The sequence below is a fragment of the Gavia stellata genome, chromosome 2, assembly GCF_030936135.1.
Source record: "Gavia stellata isolate bGavSte3 chromosome 2, bGavSte3.hap2, whole genome shotgun sequence".
NCBI classification, from domain to species: domain Eukaryota; kingdom Metazoa; phylum Chordata; class Aves; order Gaviiformes; family Gaviidae; genus Gavia; species Gavia stellata.
Window position 1 is genome coordinate 41,413,188 of NC_082595.1, and position 17,686 is coordinate 41,430,873.

The following is a 17,686-nucleotide window of genomic DNA, read 5'->3' on the forward strand; positions in this document are numbered from 1 at the left end:
GTGAGAGAGAGTGGTTGCATGTCAAGGGAAAACATAACTGAATGCACAAGATAACTTAAATAAATAAACCCCAACAGAAACAGCAGTGATTGGATTAGGAACCTGCTGCCCCCTTTTATAAGCAAATAAAAAACAATTCTTGACTTTACCTACAGACTTACAGAGACAGTGTGTCTTAAAGCTATGTATTGATGCTTTTAGGTCGGTGGCTGTGTTGACAGAGTGCATGAGGAACAAGGCGCTGGCCAAGTTCTTCAGAGAGCGTCAAGAAGCATTGCAGCATTCTCTCCCCCTGGGTTCCTATCTCTTGAAACCTGTCCAGCGCATCCTCAAGTACCACCTGCTTTTGCACGTAAGCACCCACTAGAAATGTATTTAGCTTAGGGCTCCTGCCTCTGGTACAAGGCTTGACGTTTAGAAAGGTTCTGGGTTTCCTTAAATGCTCTTTCTTTCGGGGGTGTTTGATTTCTACATATGGAAACGCTTTCTGTCTTCGTCACTTCACAGCATATGCATATATTAGGAGTGGGGAATTTATGGTAATTGTTTTAGACGCATTGAATCAGTCTGTGCATCCAAATAATTACCGCTTTTTTTTTTAAACTGGTCTGTAATTCTGAAGTTGTTCGGAAGATTCTTGTCATGATTAAATACTTGTACATAAATTTATTGTTCCAATGAAAAACAGCATTTTTCCACATGTTGCAATGCTGGGGGTGGTTGAAAGAAGGACTAAATACATATAAACACCCCAATTGGTAAGAATTTTGTGGAGAGGAATGACTGAGGAAGTGGGAACTCTTTCCATATTCAATGAATTGAGTTAAGCAAGTTTTGGAAATTCCTGCTTTATTGTTAACGTTTTCCACATATGTTTTCTGTTAGAGAGTCATGTTCTAGTGAAGTGTAAAGACACTGACCCTTATTTAAAATATGTGGTGCTTTCCTGCTCTCCAACTGTAAAGTAATGCCTAGTGTAATTCCATCAAGGTTTTGTAAGTGTGTAGATATGTTCTGTGTTTTAAGAAAGCCATTAGACACTGTCTGAAAATGTCTCCTGTCAGCATGCTGTGCTCTCTTTCTGTGCCTCTCTGCTCACTTTGGCTGCTGCAGGTATAGTCACTGCTAAACTGACTGTAAAGGGTTGGCTTTGTTTAGTCATCTTGTGTTAATCAAATTGATAACAACATGCAATAGTAACAAAGGCAGGAACGTTGCATTTGGCTGGTAGCAATGCAAAGACAAAATAGTACAGATAGAAACATAGTATTGCATTGGGCTGGGAAAATTCATTTAGAAATAACAGGGGTTTTTTTTCCCATCTTAGGAAATAGAAAACCACCTTGATAAGGACACTGACGGCTATGATGTGGTGCTGGATGCCATAGATACAATGCAGAGAGTGGCATGGCATATAAATGACATGAAGAGGAAACATGAACATGCCATCAGGCTCCAAGTGAGTTCCCAAAGAGATTTTATGGGTGTTTGTGAGCAGTTTTTGTCAATGTATGTGCCATTAACATTTTTTAGTTTATCTTTTCTTTTAATCTATGTCAGTCATAATTTCGACTCCTGTTTAGTATGCCTGTGACTGTTTGATCTTAGAAACCATGGTCATAGCTGCTGCAGGAAAATCTCAGACATCTCTACCCTACAAGCAGCATCCTGTAAAGCATGTATTTTGCAGTAGTATGGAACTTAAGATAACTTTTCTTTCTTCCTTTCCCTCAATTGTACAGCACTGCTGTACAACCCTAGGGCATGGCTTTGTTCAGAAATCCTGTGGCTTCCGATTTCTCCTCTTTGTGCTGATTAATTTTGTTTCAAGGCGTTTCTTGTGCTTCTTCTTGTTTAAGTACTTTCCTCTTGGGCTTTTGAAGACTCATTATCAGTTGTTTTGTGAAAAGTATAAACCTAGAAACATGATAGTTAGAAAAAGGTTAACTTCGCTTCAAATGAGGCGTTTTCGAGGAGGAGACAAAAGCTACGCCCTGAGTTTACTTTTGGCATCAAGAGCAAGCTCTTCTGTAGACTTTTTACAGGTCTTTTGTTCTGTTTCAAACTTCCCAGTGAATCATGATTTTGTGTTACATTTTCCTCAGCAGTATTTACATTGCTTTAAGAAAACTGGGGGGATTTTTTAGTTTATAAGAGGGAGTGATAGTCTTATACCATTCCAGAAATCTACGTCATGTTATTTTTTGTCCCTTTTTTCTTTTTAACATAAATGCAACTTACCAGCCCTCATTTTTTTGTGGATTTTTTTTTTTGTTGTTTATGTGTAGGGAGAATAGGGTTACGTTTGTTAATGTCTTGCCTGCAGCGGTGTAACCTTTGCCACACATTGCTGGAAATGCATGCTAATGACTTTTAACAAGTCTGCTATAAAACCAAGTAATGATAACCAGTGATATTTGGCAATAAAGAGGTTTAAATGCTTTTGGAAAAAAGCCTTATTTTTTTTTTTAATTTATTGAGCTCAGCTGGCAAATGTATGGGGTTGTGGAAAATGTTTATGTTCATAGTCACCCTTTAAAAAAAGTAAAATCTGTTTCTGCAGCCGTAAGGATAGGTCTTCTGTGGGCTATCACACTGCCATTTGGTCTGTAATGCTGCAAGTACTGCGACAGCAGTTTCTGTGCAAAATCTCCCTCAACAGTGGTGGACTTGATCCCTGCGCTGTACCCTGTCTTATTTACAAGTTCCTGGAGAGATCTGATAAAACGCAACTTTTTTCATTTGTTATGTTTAAATTTTTTTTTATAACAGTCTTGTGTATAGTCCAAAGTGTGCTGCTTTGGGGTTTTCTTCCTGTGAATGCTCTAGGCTGCATTTGTGCTTCAAATGTACTAAGATGTTTCCTACCTGAATGATGTATTAAAGTATAAGTGTCCTAGAGAGACCAGACTAGGATGAGGAAATCAGTCCCTGCTTTGCTAATGCTGCCAGGTTTGAAGTCTGATGGATGTTTTTAAAGATTTCCCTAGTTAAGGTTTAGTCTGCTTTTAGAATTTGCTGTCCCGTGCTTAAGTCCTATGTGGTTGCCACTGACAGAAAAAACGAGCAACTCAGGGAGACAAGAATAGCCATAACTAAGTGACACAGGCTTGTGAAGATGTTCTTAAATGTTTCTCCAGCATTTTATTTCTTGAATAAGGTGAGAAATATCTATGGTATGTATACAGATAATTAAAAATACAAATAAATCTTCATCTTCAAATGAACAGTTGACCAAATCACTTCTGGTCCTTTAGTCTTCTGAGAAACATCTCTTCAATCTGAACACCTCACAGAAGTGTCTTCTGTGATGGGCCTACAGGCCACGGACATGGCATTATAATTCCATTCAGTGGGGAACCACACAACTTCAGAAGGATACCCAGGGTGAGAGGGAAACGTTAAGAGGGATTGGTTAGGGACATAGCGGAGAGAGGGGAGCAGGCACGAGAGAGACTGATGACTGAATTACAGACCATTTTCCATCTCTGTAAGTCTAGGGAGATGAGGTTGTGCTCTTTCATTGCAGGCTGCCCCAGGGAGCTTAGGGCTCTTTGCTGGGTCCACACAGAGGCAGTAACCAGTACTTGAGACGGCATGTTTTAGTCTGGGCTTAGCAATAGGCCTCCAAGCACCTGGCTGTAATGTTACACATAACCTAGCAACCTCAGTACTGGTGTATCGTGAATGCAGCACTGATGAATGCAGCACTGTTGGATGCTGAACTTTATATAGGAGAGTGGGAATGACCTCAGCCAATTGTTTGAGCCTTTATTTCATTAAGATCTCTGAAATGAATGTTGGTTGTTCTTCCTTGATCTGCTGCAGGAGATACAGAGTTTGCTCACTAACTGGAAAGGGCCAGACCTCACGAGTTATGGGGAGCTGGTGTTAGAAGGAACATTTCGCATTCAGCGAGCCAAAAATGAGCGCACATTGTTCCTCTTTGACAAGCTGCTGCTAATTACAAAAAAGAGAGATGAAATGTTTGCGTACAAAGCTCACATACTGGTAAGTCGGAGAGCAGGTGGTAATGTTCTGTCTCTGGGTCTCCCCAAAACTCCTTTGTGATTCACATCGTTACCTCTCTTTGTTACAGTGTGGGAACTTGATGCTTGTTGAAGTAATACCAAAGGAACCACTTAGCTTTAGCGTCTTCCACTACAAAAATCCCAAGATGCAACATACTGTGCAGGTATGACAGAAACCTCCCTGCCCACTGGGTAACCTGACTGATGACCGTATGCTATTCCTGACCCTGCATAGCGCAGTAATGCATTTTCTCATGGTGCTACAATTTTTTTATCAGGCAAAGTCGCAGCAAGACAAGCGCCTTTGGATTCTTCACTTGAAGAGGTTAATTCTAGAAAATCATCCTGCTAAAATTCCTGCCAAGGTAAAAATTTCAAAAAAACCCACAAAACACCTCCTTGTATGTGTACTAACTTAGAGCAATCTTGCTAGCTACAAGATGCATGGCAATTTAGAGAAAGTTTAGACTCCAGGATGTTAATTAACATGTTGTTTCCTTATGTCTTTAAAAGTTCTTCAGAGTTAATGGGAAAGTTCCACTATAAGCATCTAAGGGGATTGGTACAGGAGTAGAAGAATTTAACTGGGTTAGCAGCATTGCTGTCCATATTAGGATTTGCCTGCTAAGGCATGAGTTACAGAGATGCAATGTCAGAAAGCTTGACTGTAAGAGCATACCTTAGCCTGATACTGCCTATCTGCATAACACTGAGGTGTGCTAATTGCAGCATGTGTAGATGTTACTAGGCTAATTTTAATCTGTCTTGGTTAGATATCATAGCAGTGAAGCCATTGGCAGCACACACTTCACTTTACAAATACACACACCCATCCTGAACCCTGCATTCTTAGCTGGGACACCTAGGCCCTGTTTGGTGAAATGGCTAGCACACTTTATGCCACAGAAAATGAGGCGCTGATACCATATTCATAGCTGTAATGTCTTGGAGTAGGGAAACCTCATCCTTTTATTTATGAAATCCTGTCTTAGAGCTCCAGGTGATGTTTCCCAGTGTAACATATTGCACCTCTCAAAGGGTGTTAACCCTAGTTAACTCTTGCCATGACACAGCAGCCACTGACTTATGTGGAAGCAGGATTTTTTTCTGATTTTTCTTTCACTGAGTTGACTGCTTTTTTTTCTCAGTATTAGTTTCACTGATCAGTTTCCCTGACTTTTTTCCACTGCTATAATGACTAAAAAATGTTACCTGTGACTGACATAAATGGTGGTGTACTCTCATTTTCAACAGTTCAACAAAAAGAGAATTATGGGAGAAAAAAGCCCTAGCAGTTGCTATTAGTAATTTTCCTCTTATTTTTTTGTTGACAAGAGTTTATCTGAAGGTATAATGTTTATGCTAGTGTCCATGCTTACAATGTAAATACTCATTGTAGTTTATTAGGGTGTAAAAAAAAAAAAAAAACAAAACAACAAAAAAAAACCCCACAAAACTACAGCATGATCTCAGCTTTTGTATCAAAGTTTTTTTACTTACTTCTTACTGGGTTTTTTATCTGTGGAAAAAACATGTAACCAAAAATATGATGCTGTTTTCTGCTCAGAGAAATAATTTCACTTGAGAAAGGAAAAGTCTAACCAAATAAATCTCTGAGGTTGTCTGCACTTTTTTCTTTTTTCTTTTTTTTTCTCCTTTTTTTTTTTTTTTTTTTTGCAAATCGGTAGTTTCTAGTTATGAGACTTCTCTCTACCCAGCTTTTGGAGGATTTAATAGTAGTCCACATGTGACGCCTGGTGGAAAATTGCCGAACTGCACCTGTAGAAGGGTGCACAGGTTACGCAGGATATTTTGGTTTAGTTTAGTTTCTTACTTACTAGCTGATAAAACATCAAGATTATTTTTCTTACTTAAAAAAAAGTAACAAATTTTAAGCAATCATGAGACGCTTTTTATCCTGGTTCGATCTTACTTAAACCAAATGATGATTTATTTTTTTTAATAGTTCTTCCTCAAGGAAACTCTCAAAGGAAGCAAGGTTGATAGCGTTTTCTGTGCCAACAACTTCAGAGTTGAAAAATAATAACGGAGTTAAACTATTTGATTTTTAGGGAGGAAATGTTCTGTGAATCACAAAAAAAAAAGTGATTCCCAGATTTGTAGGGCCAGTTCTGTGCTGATCCCAGCAGAATATGGAGACACATATCAACGGCTCTAAATTCTGGGACTTGCAGAGAGATCTCTGGAGGTTTGCGTCTCCATGGAGGAGACCCAGCGTGTGCAGCATGATCTCAGCGCAGCACAGCCCCTGTCTTTGAAGCCAAAGTAGGTTTTGTGGTCAGAGGTGCCGTCACTAAGTCCTCCAGAAACTCCTCGCACCAGTGGGTGCCATAGGTGTAGGTACGTGCTCCTCCCCTTGCGCTGCCCAAAGGGAGATGGGCAAGCAAAGTGGAGCTGCTGGGTGCAGTGAAAAACAGGTTTTTGTGTGAAGCCCGGAAGATAAGCTCTGGTAAGCTCCTGCCAGCAAAATTCTCCTTCACATATGTAACATGTCCAAATGCACAGAGAAAGACAGAAAATAATGCTGCCAACCATATTTATTAGTTAAAAAATTAAACTTGCTGTTCTTCACATATAAACTCACTGCTATCTGTAATATGCAACGTAATTTGTCCTTCTACTTACAGTTTAACTTTTTCATTTGTTACTTTTTCAGGCCAAGCAGGCAATTCTAGAAATGGATGCCATACGTAAGTTTGTTCTTTTTCACCTTTGTTTTAAAAAATGAGTAAAACCATTTTCAAAAGCTTGGCTTTAACTGTTGGTTTCATCTGAGACAGCAGAAGGCCAGGCTTATGTTCCTTGAATTATGACCTTGCTGGAAAACCCAAAATTGGGTGCAGATCCTGTGGTGCTCTGCAGTCATTGGGCTGACTGATCTGCAACAAACAAGTTATGTCTCATGGTGAGCAAGAAGGAGGCAGATAGGACCTTCTGTAGACACTGGCCAGTCGCTTTTGCTTACTCCATGCTGACTAAATGTATGATCTTTCCTGTGTTGTAGCATAAACCCCTTCTGGCTAGTAACCACTGAAGGGCTAGCGATAAGCAAATGCAACTTGAAGAAGTTGCAACTCCTCGAGTGTGTGGAAGATAACTTCCTGACGCAGCTGGTAAGCGAGCCTACAAGGGAAGGTGCCCTGCTTGACCTCCTGTTTACGAACAGAGAGGGTCTGGTGGGAGAAGTGAAGGTCGGAGGCCGTCTGGAGCTTAGCGACCATGAAATGATAGAGTTTTCAATTTTTAGCCAAGTAAGGAGGCGGGTGAGCAATACCGCTACCATGGACTTCCGGAGGGCAGACTTTGCCCTGTTCAGGACACTGGTCGGGAGGGTCCCTTGGGAGACGGTCCTGAAGGGCAAAGGGGCCCAGGAAGGCTGGACCTTCTTCAAGAAGGAAATCTTGAAGGCGCAGGAGCAGGCAGTGCCCCTGTGCCGTAAGAAGAGCCGGCGGGGAAGACGGCCGGCCTGGCTGAACAAGGAGCTTATGCTGAGGCTCGGGGAAAAAAAGAGAACTTACCACCTCTGGAAAAAGGGGCAGGCAAGTGAAGAAGAATACAAGGACCTCGTTAGGTCATGCAGGGAGGGAATTAGGAAGGCGAAAGCCCAGCTAGAGCTCAACCTGGCCACGGTCGTGAGGGACAACAAAAAAAGCTTCTATAAATACATTAACAACAAAAAGGGGGCCAAGGAGGATCTCCATCCTCTACTGGATGCGGCGGGGAACATTGTCACGAAGGATGAGGAAAAGGCTGAGGTACTTAATGCCTTCTTTGCCTCAGTCTTTAACAGCCACACCAGGTATCCTCAGGGTATCCGTCTCCCTGAGCTGGATGACAGGGATGGAGAGCAAAATAGGCTCCCCATGATCCAGGAGGAAGCAGTTAACGACCTGCTATGCCACCTGGAGACTCATAAGTCTATGGGGCCTGATGGCATCCACCCAAGGGTGCTGAGGGAGCTGGCGGAGGAGCTTGCCAAGCCGCGCTCCATCATTTATCAACAGTCCTGGTCAACGGGGGAGGTCCCGGATGACTGGAGGCTTGCCAACGTGACGCCCATCTACAAGAAGGGTCGGAAGGAGGATCCGGGGAACTACAGGCCTGTCAGCCTGACCTCGGTGCCGGGGAAGATTATGGAGAGGCTCATCTTGAGGGTGCTCACGGGACACGTGCAGGATAACCAAGGGATCAGGCCAAGCCAGCACGGGTTCATGAAGGGCAGGTCCTGCTTGACCAACCTGATCTCCTTCTATGACCAGGTGACTGCCTAGTGGATGAGGGGAAGGCTGTTGATGTTGTCTACCTGGACTTCAGCAAAGCCTTTGACACTGTTCCCCACAGTATTCTCCTAGAGAAGCTGGCGGCCCGTGGTTTAGACAGGTACACTCTTAGCTGGGTAAAAAACTGGCTGGATGGCCGAGCCCAGAGAGTTGTAGTGAATGGGGTGAAATCCAGCTGGCGGCCGGTCACAAGCGGAGTCCCCCAGGGCTCAGTTTTGGGACCGGTCTTGTTTAATGTCTTCATTGATGATCTGGATGAGGGGACTGAGTGCACCCTCAGCAAGTTTGCAGACGACACCAAGTTGGGAGGGAGTGTTGATCTGCTTGAGGGTAGGAAGGCTCTGCAGAGGGATCTGGACAGGCTGGATCGATGGGCTGACACCAACCGGATGAAGTTCAATAAGGCCAAGTGCCGGGTTCTACACTTTGGCCACAACAACCCCATGCAACGCTACAGGCTTGGGGACGAGTGGCTGGAAAGCTGCCCAGTGGAAAAGGACCTGGGAGTGCTGGTTGACAACCGGCTGAATATGAGCCAGCAGTGTGCCCAGGTGGCCAAGAAGGCCAACGGCATCCTGGCTTGTATCAGAAACAGTGTGGCCAGCAGGAGCAGGGAGGTGATCATGCCTCTGTACTCGGCGCTGGTGAGGCCGCACCTCGAATGCTGTGTTCAGTTTTGGGCCCCTCACTACAAGAAGGACATTGAGGTGCTGGAGCGTGTCCAGAGAAGGGCGACGAAGCTGGTGAGGGGTCTGGAGCACAAGTCTTCTGAGGAGCGGCTGAGGGAGCTGGGGTTGTTTAGCCTGGAGAAGAGGAGGCTGAGGGGAGACCTCATCGCTCTCTACAACTACCTGAAAGGGGGTTGCAGAGAGGTGGGTGTTGGTCTCTTCTCCCAAGTGACTAGTGACAGGACTAGAGGAAATGGCCTCAAGCTGTGCCAGGGGAGGTTCAGGCTGGATATTAGGAAAAAGTTCTTTACTGAGAGAGTAGTGAAACATTGGAATAGGCTGCCCAGGGAGGTGGTAGAGTCACCCTCCCTGGAGGTATTCAAGGAGCGTGTGCATGTGGCATTGTGGGATGTAGCTTGATGGACATGGTGCTGTGTGGTGTTGGGTGGGTTGGTTTTTGGTGTGTTGTGCCTTGTTGTTGTTGTGTGGTGGTTGGCTTGCGTGGGTTGTTTGTGGGGTGGTTTTTTTTTTTTTGTTTGTTTGTTTTTTTGTGGCGGTTTTTTTTGGTTTTTTTTGGTTTTTTTGGTTTTTTTTTTTTTTCCCCTAGGTTGGACTTGATGATCTTACAGGTCTTTTCCAACCATAGTGATTCTGTGATTCTGTGAAGTATGTAGCAGTGTTATGACTTCTTTGTGCTGGCAAACCTGCAGCTGGAGGACAGTGAGGCTTGTGCTTATGTCTGAAGAGTTTGCCTGTGTGTGTCCCAGGAGCCAGCATTAGAAAGCACACGTGATGCTGCTGTCTGCGCTCTGAGTGCAGTCCCAACTACATAGTCCGTGCTGTTGCATCTTCTACTTGCTGCCTTTGCTGGTGTAAGCTGCGTTAGCTCTTGATGTTGCCAGTGATCCCTAACAGTGTAGGGAAATTAGAACAATAGTAGGGAAATTAGAACAATAGTCCTACGATATAAATGCTGAGGAAGTCTTGGAGTAAAGCAGGCTGGTTACTTATTCACGTAGTTGTTGTAGAGAATTGGTCAGGAAGACTCTGACTGAGAAACTGGCAAACAAACACAATGATGGTGGATAAATGTTGCTGGGTTAGCCATCTGGAGCAAGGCACAACTAAATGGGCAAAGTGTTTCCATGGCTGGGTGGTTAACAGCTACCCTACAGCAGCATATCTTGCTTGTGTTGCTTCAGGCTCTGAAGAAGTGCCACTATACCAGTCATAAAGGGACAATGGCACTGCCTCCAAAGAGAGCTTCCTGAGGCATGTGAAGTGACACCTTTGTCACTTTCTTATTCCTTGTGCCTCTGTTTGTTCCACAGATCACCCAGGCTTCCACTATAGCCAGGAGGGAGAAATTAAATCATCGTACCAGCCTAAAGAAGGCACTGCTTCTCACAGAGTCAGAAGGAAATCAGGTGAATAAATTCCTTTACCACCAAGATGACGAAAGGAAAAACAAGCTGGGTTGTTTAGGGTTGCGTGAGGCTGGGCACATGGAATTGGTCATTAACCTGTACTCCATGCAGATTTAACATGGCACAGTATCTGTCAGGTATGGGTGGAGCATCTTACTAACCATTTGTTGTTTGTGTGATTTATGTTTTATCCACTGTTTGCATTTAATTTCATGGATATACATTCCTAATGGTGGATGCATAACGAACAGTTGGTACTTTCTGATAGATAAAAGAATGCATATGCAGGAAAGACAGTCACATTATTTAAATCTGACATTTCTCCCCCCTACCCTGCCCCAAAATAATTACTGTCTCAGAAGTGGTTCCATCCTAATTATGATAGACTTGTTATTTCAAAACATGATTACTATATTTACTTAGTGTAATGTCTGCCTTATGGATAATAGAGGTTTGAGAAGTGGTTATGCTGACTTTAGGGGGTTTTTCCCTCCTAGCTGAAGCATACGTCCATAATTACTGCTAGTTTCCTCTTGAAGCCACTACCAATGTCTGTGTAGTTGGGTGACTTCATATTGCAGTCACTGTGTTCCCCTCTTCAACTGCTTAAAGACCTTTCCAATCTGAAGTGTGTAACATTGTGTATTGGGAATGACTTAAGGTTCATGAGAGTATTGTTGTAGTGATTTATCATACAGCACCATTTGTGTCTGAAAAACGATTAAGTTTTAATTACTTTTCAGGCATCTTTATTTCTGAGGTGAAGAATTGCATTGGTGCTGCTTTGCCTATAAAAGGAATAATACAAAATACTGATCAAAGGGCCTCCTTCAGCTACTTACACTTTTAAAGCCCTGCTAAGCTCATACATATTTCTAATAGGAAACCTTCCAGCAACTTAGAGATGACCAAGTCTTTTGAAAGCAGGAATCATAACATGGGATAAAAATTTACATGTGGCTTGTTGTATGGAGGGCAGCTGCTACTGCATTAAGAAACATGGATGTTCTTTAGTAACAGCTGTAGGTTTGACATTTCAACAACTACTTTTTTGTGAGGAAATTGGGTGATTAAGAAATGAAAATCTGGCTTCCCTGCATGGGCTCAGAAGCTTGAATTTTGGTATCCGTGTTATAAAAAGTTGGCCAAGACGCCCATAGCTTTCTTTGGGATGCTGGAGTGCTTAAACATGTTGTTGTCTTTTTCAGAACCCTCATCTAGAGTCCATAAAGTTTTGAAGTCAAATGGTAAGCTACTTCTTCTACTGTTTATTGACCCAGTGCTTCTGTACTTTATAGAACAAGTAAAGATGGATCCTTTTCTCCTATAACTTTCCTAAATACAAGGAAAGGGCAGGGGGGGCTGGGGGGAGGAAGAGGAAGTATGCAAAGAAAACAGGACTTTAGTATTTAAATCTGACGTCTGCTTTTCCACACGTGGATTCTGGTCCTGTAAACATCCTAGCAACTGGCAACGGAACACACAGTCTTGGCCATTGTGAGTAGTTGCTCATATCATATCAGTGCTGCAAATTCAGGACCTCTGGTGGAGCTGTGGTAAAGCTCATGCTGTCTCTGTTTTATCAGAGACCCTATAGTCTGTTTGCTAAGTTGCTGCTGCATTTAACCCCCTTTTGAGAATTCATAATTGGGATATTAGTGTAGCATTAAAACAGGCATAGACTGACACCAGTTTGATTATTCACTTATGATGAAGTATATATTTCTGTTTTCAGATATAAGTCCAGATATGCAGAAGGTAAGCCATTTCTTATATTTCTTGTTTTATCACATTCAAGCGACTTAGAGCACAGTATTTACTGTGGAGTCTGCATCGTCTTGGTTGTGTTGATTTTAAGAACAGAAACAAAACCATAAATGTTGTTTAGCATCTCCGATAAGATTAGTAGAATGAAAGCAACATAAATACAGCTAACTATTTCAGGAATATCTAATAAAGAAAAAATAACTGATCCATATATTGTTGTATTTTATAATGCAATCCAATAAATTACTAATGCTATAGGGTACTTAAAAATATCACTATAATCACAGAAGTGCTGTGTATAAAGATAGTGTTTATTCTTTGGAGCATATTATCTTTGCATTTATTAAATAAGACTGGAAAGTTTCAGCTTATTCTGATATGTGTGTGTGTGAGTGTATATATATCTCTCTCTCTATCTCTCGTATATATAAATCATGATATATGACCAAAGAGAGCAGGTACAGCTTAAGCAGATGGAAATGAGCATTTCTAATTTTTACGTTTTCTGTAAGAATTTGTAATTAATTTCCCAGTGCAGTTTGAAAGTCTCATGTTGAATTTCAGGTCCTAGGGTTTTATTTGGGATGGAATTTAAAGCGGAGTTGTGTGGAAGATTCACAAACAGGCTACATTAGATATGACTTCACTGGGATGCTGTAACACTGAAGCCCATGATTGGGCTGGGGGTTTTTGCATATATTTTTTTAGTTCTAAATATTCTATGGAAAAAATACTGATTGTTTTACTTATTTCTTTATAAAACTCATTTCAGTGCAGCTAACTGAACATAGCTTAAACATTGCCTATAAGTTTGATGTAAAACAGTGTCTTACTAAAATATATAATATCTATAAACTTCTAATCAAAGTTTTGTGGTGGATTTTTTTTTTTTAAGCAGATCAGTATTGAAGGAGCCCTATTATCTCAAGCCACCAAACTAGGATCAAATGAAGCCCTGCTGAATTCTAGGAAGAAGGTTTCCTTGGAACCCCATGGGCTGGAGAGCCAATTTCAAGAGGCCATTGAGCCAGCCTACAGCAGCGATCAGGACGAAAATCTTCAGACTTCTGCTACGGAACAGATTGATGCTGATGATGAAGAGGAGTCTGAACAGGTAGGAAAAAGAGGGGATAAAATAAAAACCTTTTTTCCTGGGGAGGGTGGAAGAGGGATGAAAATTACCTGTAAAACAACAAGGAGGCAGGAATGTGTTACAAGCATTTACAACTTCCTCTCCTTAGAAATACATTTATTTAGACCTCACACAACACTCTGTTGCATTTTAACAGAGAAGATGTAAAATTAGCCCCTATACAGAGGAAGAAATCGCCACTGCTTGAAAGAGATTTTACTTAGTCCTTCGCAGTCCTCAAGCCTAGTTCTGAGAGAAAGCTATTGCTTTTACCTGTTGCGCACAACGGACCTTTCCTTGCTTCTCTAGCTGATGCCATGAAAGAAACCTTTTTAGGCCACATACAGAGCCAGTGCCTTCAGGTCTCCAAAGCAAGGACTTGAATATTCAAGTCAAGATTCGGGCACTGCCACGTGTGATGTGATGTTTCTTGGCCTGTGAGCTGCTGGCAGTAGCTAGGAACATGTGAACTTTAATATGAGTAGTTGTGAGTAGGATTTCTGAAAATGAGAATCTTTATCTGGTACTACTGCACAGGTGGTATTTTTTCCTACTCTGCATGATGTTTCCGCACATATGTAGTACTTCTGAAAGACTAAAACCCCAGCTTTGAAATGTGGCTGTATTAAAGAATCTAGATTTTCAGTTTGTTTGGTTTGTTGATGCTGAGGTCATATCCTTGTGTGGTCCATTTATTTTGTGAATTATCCAAAACCTATTATTGAAATTCTTTTTGAAGCTTACTGCACATTTCCTCTTTGAAATTACACTATTTGCATTGTAAATCTTTGATAAAATAGTATCTCATATCAGTGTAATGCAGTGTCTTGTAATTCTCCCTCTTCCTGACTTGAGTAAATACAAAAGAATGAGTAAGTGGAAAAGAATACCACTATAAAAATGTATAATAGTAGCTTAGTGTTTAATCCTGGGTGTGGCAACAATACCTTCTCAGATTCCCCCCATTCCCACCAGGCATGCCGTTCACTGTGAGTTAATTTGGACGCTGCCCAACACATAACATTCTGGCCTTCTGTTTGTTGGGGTTTTTTTTCTGGGAAGTTAGATGACAGCATATTTTTTAGTTTAGACCTCTTTCTGATTTTCAAGACTGCAAGTGATAGTGAGACTATCCCCTCCCCTTTTAAAATTCTTTTACATCTATATTTTTATACACAGATTCTGCTTTCAACCCCTTTTGACAAGCTGTATGGATTCATATAATTTAATTGGTTATTGTAAAGAAGGTTTTCTAGGCTCTGAATCATTCTTGTGGCAATGCTCTGACTACTCATGAGCATTTTGTCCTCCCGGTGTGGATACCTGGCCTGTTCTAGCTGCTAATAATTCTTCTGAACAAGACTGTACAAAGAATGTAGATTTTATTACCCCTCCCTTGGTCTTTTCTTTTAAATTACAGGGAGTGCAGCAAAACTCACTGCAGAAATCGAAAGGGGGAAGAAAAAGACTTAATAGTCAAGCTGCTGAAAATGTTGAAAAACGGAGGAGTGTTAATCTCAACAAGTGTGAAACGCAGGTATATAATTTTTTTTTTACTTCTATTTTGCTGTGTGTCATAGATATGTCAAAGAAATCTGTGTTTTTCCTAGGAAGACAGATAGTTCATCTTCTGTTTATGTCATGTATTAATATTCATATCATTGACATTTTGACCTGTATGATGAAAGACTATTCTTTTTGGGGCAGGGGGAAAAAAAAAAAAACAACTAACCAAACCAATCAGCATTAACTTAGGCCAAAAGGAATCATCTTTCCCTCCCTTTCCCAACCTCTGGCCAGGAACATCTACAGCATTCTTCATGTTAGCATTAGCAAGTATGTGGCCTTGCTATAAATTAGATCTGCTAGCTGAGCTGGATGAAAACTTACTCCAAAAAGAAGAGAGCATAACATACATTTCTGCTAGGGTTATAGGCAAGGGGAAAGGGAGAACAAAGCTTTTGGCACAAGCCCAGAGTCAGTTTAGGTTAATCCAACTGTGAAACTGCAGACTCAGCATAAAAGGTTTAATCTAACTCCTGCCAAACAAATTTGCCTTTAATTACTCATGCGTTAACATAAACCAGTGTCTTGTATTTGAAATAAGATGTTATTAAATGCCAAGAGTGAACTCTGAGCCATAGTAAGGGTTACGAGGCAAAGTAGTTCAGCATTGCCACCTTGGCTCCCTGGATCTCTAGCGAGGAGCCTGCTCACCCTGCCCACGTGGCTCCATGCTGCGGGACACGCTGGTACTATGTGAATGGAGGGAATCACTGTATTATTGCAGGGGATAGGCTAATGTTACCTGCATATTTCAAATCTCCACAGAGCTCCAAGGACCCTTCAGATGAAGAGTCAACCCAGTTAAATACCGATCTTCCGTTTTCCTGCACAGCTAGACAGCCACAGTCGCCTAGACAATTCAGCACGCCCCAGAGCAACTCACTAATCATGAATATCCTGGGGGGAAGCACCTCTGTCAGAAACATCTGGACTGACCATCAGATCAGGCAGGCATTGTTTCCCAGCCGGCGCCCACCTTACGAGAATGAAGATGACGAAGACGATTATCATATGTTTGTACCATCAGTGTCTACATCCAACGCTAGTTCAGCTGTCGGCGGAGAGAGCAGGGGTTCTTCTGGACGTCCATGCAGCTGGCACTTGGGGGTAGCGCATCAAAACGAGACTTCCAGCCCTACTCGTCACAAAATTGTTAGGCGGGCCAGTAGTGCTGGTGAAAGTAACACGTGTCCAGGCAGTGCAAGGTATAAAATGGGGGAGCGCGGCTCTCGAAGGGAAGTGAAGAGAGCAGAGGTGAGCAGTATGAATGCATATCCCGAATCTTCAGAGGAGCTGACCATCGATGATATTGAACATGTTTATGATAATATAAGCTATGAAGACTTAAAGCTGATGGGTCTGACAAGAAGGGAGGAGACAGACCGTGGTCCCCAGAGATCTGCTAGAGACTCTCTCTACGAGGCTGAAAACAAAAGCAGCTTAGATTCACCCTCCAAAAAGAGGACAGCAAATCAAACCAGGGCCTCCATTCGTGCTAGTAGGGATGAGATACTACTCAGAGAAGCACCTGCTTCAAGTTTGGATGAGCTCAGGATCGTTGAAGACAACATCTATGACACCATAGTGCTTCCAGAAACACCACTATTGAATTTTAAATATGACCCCTTAAAATGCTCTAAAAGGAGGAGTTTTCTGGGCCTGGAAAAAGACTTTGCATGTTGTGACAATCTACGGCAGTTTGTTTCTGAAGAGAGTCTCCAGTTCAGTGAAGATGAAAGTCCTTACCATCATGTTGCTGTCGACAATGACTATTTGAGTTTAGTGGATAGCTCCTCTAACTCAGATTCGCTGTCCCATAAGTCTGCAGCAGATAAACTCTCAGAGGAAGTAGATGAGATTTGGAATGACCTGGAGAACTACATCAAGAAGAATGAGGAAAAGACAAGAGACCGTCTCCTTGCAGCCTTTCCTGTTTGTAAAGATGATATGCAGGAAAGGCTGCATGCTGGTAGTACACCTGAACTGAGTAAAGATGTAGAGTACTCGCTGTCTACTCTCTCTCTGCCAGAAACTCCTATCTTCCCTAAAACGGTGAAGCCCAGGGCTGCCACTGTAAGTGAGGCTAGTCTCAGGCTTGAAGACACTACACCGTGCAAGGAGAACTCTTTTATGAGTCTGAACAGATCTTCTTTCTCCAGTGAGATGCCTTTTGTAGATAGCCCATACGAATCTGCCAATAGTGTTCTGTCCAATGCACATGCAGAGGGCATGGAAAATGACTTGGCTGTTGTGGATAAAACAAAGAACAGAGTTTTTATGATGGCAAGGCAGTACAGTCAAAAAATTAAGAAGGCTAACCAGCTTTTGAAAGTTAAAAGTCCAGAGCAGGAACAGCCAGCTAGCAGACAACAGAAACTGAAACACAAAGACCTTGCTGCTATTCTGGAGGAGAAGAAACAAGGGGGTCCTGCTATTGGTATGTCAAAAATATTTCTATACAGATATATTTCTTCAGTAACTTTCAGTGAAATTTGTGTACTGAACTTGGAAGATTTATGAATTTTCCCCACCTTGTTAGTTGAGTATCAGTATTGTATTTTCTGTGTTACCACTGAAATGAGTTTTCTGTGACTGCTTCTGACATGAATAGTCTTTTGTATCTCAATTCTTGTCGTTACTTGATAAAATTGGGAAGAAATAGTGGGGTAGTGTCAGGAAAGATCAATTCAGCTGAGGCTGGAAATAGAAATCGTGCCTGAAGGACTATTGGCCTCTTTACAGAAAAGCAGTTATTTCCTTTAATAGTGTGATCTTAAGAGTTTGACTAAAAAGG

At 42.0% G+C, this 17,686-nt stretch overlaps 1 protein-coding gene across 3 annotated transcripts in view; it reads left to right on the forward strand.

The window, feature by feature from the left end:
- The window catches only part of PLEKHG1 (pleckstrin homology and RhoGEF domain containing G1), a 104,659-nt gene that overhangs the window by 83,175 nt on the left and 3,798 nt on the right, over window positions 1–17,686 (forward strand). Inside the window, exons 6-17 of one of the 3 annotated variants that reach the window (XM_059833510.1) lie at window positions 202–352; window positions 1,328–1,459; window positions 3,829–4,011; window positions 4,100–4,195; window positions 4,310–4,396; window positions 6,709–6,742; window positions 10,332–10,427; window positions 11,636–11,674; window positions 12,163–12,185; window positions 13,090–13,308; window positions 14,747–14,863; window positions 15,658–17,329. In XM_059833510.1, coding sequence (XP_059689493.1) covers window positions 202–352; window positions 1,328–1,459; window positions 3,829–4,011; window positions 4,100–4,195; window positions 4,310–4,396; window positions 6,709–6,742; window positions 10,332–10,427; window positions 11,636–11,674; window positions 12,163–12,185; window positions 13,090–13,308; window positions 14,747–14,863; window positions 15,658–17,329 — 2,849 coding nt within the window. The remainder of the gene's footprint in view (window positions 1–201; window positions 353–1,327; window positions 1,460–3,828; window positions 4,012–4,099; window positions 4,196–4,309; window positions 4,397–6,708; window positions 6,743–10,331; window positions 10,428–11,635; window positions 11,675–12,162; window positions 12,186–13,089; window positions 13,309–14,746; window positions 14,864–15,657; window positions 17,330–17,686) is intronic. The other 2 variants (XM_059833529.1, XM_059833519.1) reach the window with 2 other exon arrangements.